Source organism: Carassius carassius, chromosome 29, assembly GCF_963082965.1.
Source record: "Carassius carassius chromosome 29, fCarCar2.1, whole genome shotgun sequence".
Lineage (NCBI taxonomy): Eukaryota > Metazoa > Chordata > Actinopteri > Cypriniformes > Cyprinidae > Carassius > Carassius carassius.
Window position 1 is genome coordinate 20575977 of NC_081783.1, and position 8620 is coordinate 20584596.

Below are 8620 nucleotides of genomic sequence, written 5' to 3' on the forward strand. Positions count from 1 at the left end.
ATCATTTTGTGAATATTTTTTGACGAATTCATCAACCATCTATAAGAGTTCATGAATTTGATATAACATTATCTGCATGTTGACCTAACCTATAATTTCTATATACTGTACAGTGTAGCTAATTTAGTAGACTAATTCATTCATATTTAAAAGTGGTTGTGACTTCCAAAACTCTGCAGTGTACACAGCCAATAAAGAAAAACGATTATGCAAAACACATTAAAACATTCAAAACATGCCATTAAAGCAAAAACAAAAGCATGTTAATCCAGTCCCTCAGTGGTGGCCATCCTACCTTAAACTCTTTCTCGATGTTGGCGAGTTTGGCGAGTTCATTGCTCAGCTCCAGCGCGGTCAGTACCGGGTCTTCACTGGACAGAGAGAGATACGCCGGACTGGCCAGTCCGCGGTACGCATTTATCCTGGAGCGAGAGTGACTGAATGAGTCCTTCCTCTGCTTCTCCGTGCAGTCGGCACATTTGCAGAAGTAGTCATGTGGCCGCTCTATCCTGGCTCCCTTCAACAGCAGCATGTGCACAACCTCGTATTTCTGGCAGTGGGCAGCCAGGATGATAGGTGTGATATCGGGTGAGAACCGCGTGCCGTCCTCGTCGTAGGAGTAGAAGTCGTCGTCTTGCAGCTCACAGGGGCTGCGGGTGAGTCGTTCGCCGCCCGCAAAGGACGGATGTCCCAGCAGGGCCTCCACAATACGCACGTAACCTTTAGAAATCGCCAGCAGGAGCGCATCCCCGACACGGGCCAGGTTGTCTCGCCGCAGGAGCAGCTCGGTGACCTCCAGGTGTTCGTTGCCGACGGCCAGCTGTAGCCCATTCTGTCCCATGTAGTCGACACAGTTCACGTTGAGTGTGGATGATTCTTCCAGCATCTTCCGGACCACTGGGATGTTCCCATACTCCGCCGCGTCCAGAAAGCGCTCTTCCTCTGCCGTGAGGCTGCTGCCACGGGCATTGAACATGAACGCCGGTCCACGAACAGCCTGTCTTCGGCCCTTTTCTCGTGGTAGGGTCATCCTGCGATGGGGGAAACTATCCGAAGATTTCCTGCAATTGAAAAAGAGGAGAGTTTTTACCTTACATTATTCAAGCTCATCCCAGTGGAAGTGACTTTTTTTCTGCACTTGGTTGCTAGATTATATCTCATGCGTTTGACAAACAGCCAACAATCTGACTTTCTTACTGAGAGCTGAGAAGTGGTGTAGCTATCATCAGGTTCGTGATCCCACTGGTACAGATAGCAGAAGGTGATTCGGGACAGACGGTCCTGCTGAAGGCGAGATCGCCCTCTGGCTTTTAATAGTCTTTTAATGAAACTCAACAGATGCCACAATCACATGACAGGTGAGTGTCTTATTGAAGTGACACCTGTGCTCAAATCGAGCTGACTCATGTTTAGCGAGCACTTGAGGTGAAGAGAACATACAATAGCAACAGTCAGTGAGCTTGAATGGAGTTAATTTCCCTCATTTGGATGGGTAGTACTTTTAATAATTGTTATAATATTGGGCCTTGTAGCTATAGTTTACAAACTCCTGACATCTTCAGGCATCATGGCATTGGCACTCATTCAAAAGATGCTAATATTCAAGTTTCCTCTATATTCCTATCTACATGCTCTACAATATAAATTAGTATAAAAAAAACATCAAAACATTTTGGGGAATTGGTTTGTAAAGAGCTTGATTGACAGGCGATCTGACCAATCAGAACGTGGATATTATGTGCCGCCGCTGCTATACGCCATCTTGCCCATCTATGGCCGTTCTCCATAGAGATCCATGTTTAACCGAAAAACTTTCTCAAAGTCTCAAAGTCCCATGAACTTCACCCCTATCAGGAGCTGCACAAGTGAGGTGCTCTCATCTGTTTTCAATGCAGCTAACCTTGGGTCACTTTATGTCAACTTCCCACTCATTAAAGGGATAGTCCACCCAAAAATGAACATTTTATGTTTATCTTCTTACCCCCAGGGCATCCAAGATGTAGGTGACTTTGTTTTTTCAGTAGAACACAGAGATTTTTAACACAAACCATTACAGTCTGTCAGTCTTATAATTGATGTGAATGGGAATCACAGCTAAAACCTACAATAATAAGAATAAAAAAAACATACACAAACAAAACCAAATTAAACCCTGTGGCTCATGACAACACATTGATGTGTCAAGACACAAAACGATCGGCCTGTTTAAGAAACGGAACAGTTTTCATATAGTTTTTTACCTCTGATTCATGCAATGTCCAAACAGTTCGAACTCTCCTGAACCTGTCCTCCTAAGTGCGTTCTCAATCAGGCGCATCTTGCAAATGAATGCCCCTTTATGATTTTGTTACTTGCTACATGCTCTAATGCATTATTAGGCTACTGTAAGAAGGTTGTTTTCTGTGGTCATAAAAATATCCTTTCTTAGAGTTTATATGAAATTACATTAAATGTTAGCTGGAAGAACAGATTAGTTGATGGCAATTTAATACTGCTACAGTTACAACTGGCACTCATATAAATAATTTTATAATTATTTATATATATTTCCCTTTTGAGCTAATTTGCAACAGTCCCTTTTAAAACGAAAGAACTACAACGAATGGCTCGTTTGGACTACGGCATTGTTTTCCAGGTTTTGTGATGTCACAAAGTGGCCCATTTGAATATCATTAAAACAATTCCTGTCTAAGGAAATTCGAATAATTGGGGGGTGAGGAGGGACAAGGTCGTGTTTAGAATGCTTTTATGAGTGCATCAGACAAGATGACGATGAAGAAGAAGAAGTGCTTCTGTTGTGTCAAGTTTTCGCAAGTTATTACACATGCACATTTATAATTATGTATGTTACATTAAATGTTTTTATAAATTGCCGACAGTACAATGCTGGACAATGATGAAATCTGCAGAATTTACACTTCAATTATAAGACTACAGAGTTTCTCATACATTGATTTATTTGTGGCGCCTGCCACAATATCAAAACTGACCACCACAAATAGATTTTCCAAAAGGCTTTGACTTTGTTGAATAAATTTTGTATGTTTTTTCTGATAAAGAAGAGTTTGTGAGCAGAGCACTGCATTGTGTACAGCCGTTACCGGAGAAACCTCAATCTCTATCGCTGCAAATAGAGTGTAAGTCTGTGGGAAACACTGGAGGTGTGGGAGGGAACTCAAGAATGGAGTGGGAGACCCAAAATGGGGCATGGCTTCTTCCCATTGACAAAAAGGCACATGACACACATGCACAATTTTTTTCTCCCAATCCACAGCTGATTCGAAAGATTTTATTAGTTGTGTCAATCACATTGTTGATTTCCACCTTTCGAGCCTCGGTACACCCTCGTTGGCTAAAACAAAGCAATAGAGTAAAATATTTCCCCCTGCACTGCGCAGAGATGGCTTGCGGAAGAGCTCGTGGTTGATTAAAACTCTGGTCCGAACAACACTAGCCACGAGCTTTGGGCTCTGCTCTTACAGAGAATATTTATTTATATAGCATATTGTATTTTATATCAATTAGAAACAATTTTTAATTTATAAAGTTTTACTTTGAAATGTAAGTCGGTAACAATTGGCTGAAGCCAGAGCCGATGGTGAAAGTCTTTGCATGAAGAGACCCCGCCCCATTTTGCAGGTTCTGCCCACTTTCGGAGTTCACGCCCCATTTTGGAGATTTGTAGTTATACCTACTTGGAAACATTAGACTATGGTATAAATAAATTCAAATGTATTATAGTTTCACTGCAATTCATGTTATAATGTTATAATTTAAGAACAATAAAACCCTGCAGAGTTTTGCTTCAACCCTAATCGAACACACCTGAACAAGCTAATCAAGGTCGGAATGGTTAGCAGGAAGCTACAAGCAGGTAAGTTTTAATTAGGGTTAGAGCTGAACTCTACAGGGCTGTGGCCACCCCTGTTCTAGTACAACCCCTAAACAAAATCGCATGATAGGACCCCTTTAAACTTTCAAAAATGGTGTGTTCCACGGTTGAAATAAAAAAAACTTTCTGATGTTTATTCATATTCATTTCGTGCTTGATAAATATGAAAAGATGATCGGTTCACATGTTTGAACTGAGGCAATAGTGAACTGTCACGACACATTAAAGAGTCACAAAATGGTATCAATTGTTTGAATTTCTTTAAAAATGACAATTTAAAATCTGAAAGTCCTGAGACCTTGTTTCATACCAGAAGTAACCTGTTCGGTCTTCTCTGTTGGTGTGTTGTCAGATTCCTCTTTGTTCTGCTATGTACTTTTCACTGCGTGAGAACATGAAGTGTAGTGTTAGCAAAGCCACTAGAAGGCAAGCCTGCAAACATTAGCCGAAAAAGCTTAACGGCTAAAGCTAACACTTCTGGTCTGGTAGTACGCGGGAAAGGAGACCAGAGGCCGTTTTTTTAATGGATGTCAATGGAGGAGAGACACCACACTGAATAAATAGCTTTTTTTTTTTAGAGGAAATGGCTTATCATTTAATGAATTGACAAGCTATCTGCTAATCTTTACACTTAATACTCCTATGGTATCCATAAACGACAACTAAGTGTCGCACAACTCTGTGATTGGTTATTAAGGGACACGTTATACAAGTTAGCCATTGTGCTTTCTCCAATAGTAAGAAATACATACCCTCTCATCTCCTTATAGTAAGACAATCTCGGATGTCAGAGTCGCATTGTTTGTCGGGAATGGCAACAGTAACTAAGGAGGGCGGATCTTTGCGATTGGTTGAGAATGTGGCACTGGAATTTTGTCCTAATTGCAAAACTTATTCTAATAATTTTATAGAGACTGCGCTCACAGAGAGCAGTTACTGGTCAAATACTTCAGAGCAAAGCATGGCTGGAAAATGTTAACATGTTTACTGAGCCATATTCATGCTGTATTATATTAAACAAACATTTGACTGCCACCCAAGCTTATCTGCTTTAATACAATATAATCCTTCATGAAAAACACAGTATCAGCAAAAGTCATAAAAACATGAAAATAAAATCATAAATGAAAAACCGCAGGCAAATTAAATTGTATTATTCTTTACTCTTATAAAAACAAACTCATTGAAGACATCAAAGGACTTCAGCACAAATTTACTACATGCATTACCTGGTGATACATTAGGGAGTAAATGAACACAGAATAAGTTTGTTTAATTTAAATGCTGAATTTATAGTCTGAAGCAAGATGGACCCGGTCTCTTACTGCAGGATTTACTTGAGCAGGGAAATTAATTTCACACAGCCCAGGTCCCTGGAGCTTCAGATGCCCACGTCACCAGAGTCCAGAAAGGAGGGGAAGCATTCAACTCGAAACTCTCCATGCAGACACTTCCACCATGCCAGTTTAATAAATGCAAAGAGCTTGGCCTCCGCTAAAACCCCTCAACTAGCAAAACACAGAACATGACTTGAATCTTGAAGGTATTAATAAGTTTAAATTTCCTATTGCATATGTAGTGACCAAACATGTCAAACTCCCTTATATTGAGCTTTTATGAGATTTTACAGGATTTGTAAGATTTACATTACATTTTATTGATTTGTCAGATGCTTTTATCCTGAATTGAACTTATATATTTCACCTGTATTCCATGAATATTATGATAAATAATTATCATTTATTTTGTTATTTTAATGTTAACAGTGGACGTATCATGTGGAACACCGTTTAAAGAATAAGGGCAAGATTTAATAACAGCTTGTGCCAGCACAAACCGTCTTTTGGCATTAAAAGACTACTGTCTAAAGACATGCAGTGAAGAATTAGCAGTGAAAAGGCATTGCAACTCACCTTATTGAATATACATATGTAGGACTTTCCCTTTCAGATGCAAAATTTATGGGAGGAGAGTACTAATACAATGCGATTTACTAACATTTGCGCTAGTCAAATTAATGGTATAAATTGCACCATTATTTAATGACCCAAAAAAGCATGTCTTAAAGTCTTAGTTCACCCAAATGAACATTAGACCATGTTTTACTCATCCTCAAGGCATCTTAGGTGTATATGACTTTCATCTTTCAGATGAATCCAATCAGAGTTACATTCTTAAATTCTTCCAAGCTTTATAATGGAATGGGCGGGTGCTAGTCAAATAAAATCCCATATATCTATAATAAAATGTGCCTCACACGGCTCCAGTGGGTGAATAAAGTCAATGTGGTATGTCAATGTCGAAATCAATGTGGTTTTGTAAAAAAATAAAATAAATAATAATAATAATAATAACAAATATATATATAGGCTATATATATTCATATTTAAAATGATGTAAACGGTTTTCTGTAACTTCCACTAACTTGTTGTAAAAGGTTAGTCGTCCACTAACTGGTGTAAAAGGTTAGCCGTGGTAAAAAATACATTTGACCAAAGGAATCAGAAAATCCTTAAGTCAAAACACATTCAGAGAAAATATGGACGCTGAAGCAGAAAATGTGGACTGAAGCTATTTCTATTCCTCTCATTAAAACACCCTCTCCATTATTGTGAAAAATGGATCGATTGGCATAAATTATGCAGCTCCTTGTTAATCAGGGACAAAAGTGAGAGTTTAAAATGCTTAGAATGTTAAAATGTGCCTGTGGCGTGCACATGTTCATCAATGCACAGCAATGCTTCATATAGACGTGCATAATCAAGATAGAGGAAGACTATCCGTCATTATGCAGGACACAGCTCTATTTATTCAGAAAGAACATGCTGTCTTTGGATATTTCAGAGTCAGGACAGCATGTACACAGCACATCCGACACTAATGACATGCATCAGTCACACAAATGGACATTTTGACTTAGTGATGTGTTGAAAGAGCATTTCCAGTTCCGAATTAATTATGTAGATCCTGAAAAGTACATATCTATATATACATATCAAGTACTTATTTATTAATTTTTTTATTTATTTTTACAAAATAATTGTCATTTATGTTGTTATTTTAATGATCAACAGTGGACACATCATTTGGAGATGGTAAAATAAATTCCTTCCTGGTCATGTAAGTTCAAAATCAAAATGTGTATAGTGTTTGCTACTAATCAGCTATATGTCATGCTTGTCATACTTCTTCATTTCAGGCAGGAATTACATATTTTAAAATAAATAAATAAATTGCTAATAATTTGTACACAATAAAGACGCGGGTGATGGTTGATGCTTATATTACTTTTTGTTTACATTATGTTTAAAATATATCTTGTGAGAAAGACTTTCTCTGACAATCATTAGCTCACGTATGGAGACAAATACAGTAAACCCACTCTCATACATTAATCTTCAGTGGAGAAATTATCTTCCACTAGGTGTCGCTTTAGGGTTCATTTCTCACAGCTTTTATTAGAAAATAAAAAGAAACTGTATTTTATGTTGTTTAGCATTTCAGTGCCATTTTTTGCATCAAGTTATTAATGACAGATGTTTGCAGAAGAGGTTCAACAGGACTTTTTCAACTGGAACAACATATTTGATGTAGGCTAATTTAACAACAATAATAATAATAAAAATAAAAAAGTGATGCCTATTAAAACATATAGGCTATTTTAAGCTCAAAGAAATATACATAAATGTTATTACACTTTTCACATAATTGCAATGATGTTTTCTGTCCTTGCGCGTTATGTTTCATTTCACTTCTTTAATCACTGAAATCCAAGACATTAGTGTGAGTTTGTAGAGTTGTATGAACACTCACATGTTGTACCGGTTATATCCCGATGAATCCCTGACCGTCTTTCCCTGACCGGATTTCAGGTAATGTGCGTCCACACCGCCGTTCTCCTCTTTCCAGCACTGCTCATCTTCATCCTCAGAAAACGACACTCTTTTCTGGTATTTGGATCCTCTGCCTTTCATGGACATCCAGACAGCGGCAGTGAGAGCTGCTCCGGGACTCCAGCGCTGCTCACTCACTGCAGGTGATGCTCTGTCTCCAGCATCAGGATCGGCGTGTGTGTGTGTGTGTGTGTGGCGTGAGAGATGAGAACAGCAGGAGACTGAGAGGAGAGCCCAGCAGCCCTGCCCACATCCAGAAGCCCTCATTATTAACAAGACAAGCAGAGGCCACAGGGTATGTCTGATAAAATAAATTTATAAAATTTTCAAAGAGTTTAGAAAAATCGGACAAAATGTAAAGTGTTTTGAGAAAACACTATTAAAATACCACAATGCTATACGTTATATGAAATAATTCTAAATTATTTCAGTAAAAATATATACATATATTTTGCATACATTTTAAATCTTTTATATCATAATATAATTATATATATACACACATACACATAATATGGTTTCATGAAACTCTAGACATACTGACATCATTTTTCACATGGTGCAGCTGATTGGTTTCTTTTGCATTAGCAGCTAATGAGCTTGCTGCCCAACATTGAAAGACTTGGTTAGTGTTTGCTGTAGAAGTTGCAGTGCACTTCATAAACCCTCCACCTTCCCCAGCTCCACCTGTATAGATCTGCTATTGCAGCGGTTCCCAATCCCAGTCCTCGCGGCCCCCTGCTCTGCATATTATCTCTTTTAGTTAACACATCTGATTCTGATAACCAGCTCATTAGAAGAGAGCTACGTGCATGAACTGTGTTCTGATATGATT

At 38.5% G+C, this 8620-nt stretch overlaps 1 protein-coding gene across 1 annotated transcript in view; it reads right to left on the reverse strand.

Moving 5' to 3' along the window:
- trpc3 (transient receptor potential cation channel, subfamily C, member 3) overlaps positions 1-7972 on the reverse strand; it is a 47443-nt gene extending 39471 nt beyond the window's left edge. The window contains exons 1-2 of the mRNA XM_059516247.1: positions 7706-7972; positions 296-1061 (exon numbers count right to left, since the gene is read on the reverse strand). Of these exons, the coding sequence (XP_059372230.1) occupies positions 296-1061; positions 7706-7872 (933 nt within the window). The 5' untranslated portion in view covers positions 7873-7972. The remainder of the gene's footprint in view (positions 1-295; positions 1062-7705) is intronic.
- Positions 7973-8620: the final 648 nt, after the last annotated feature.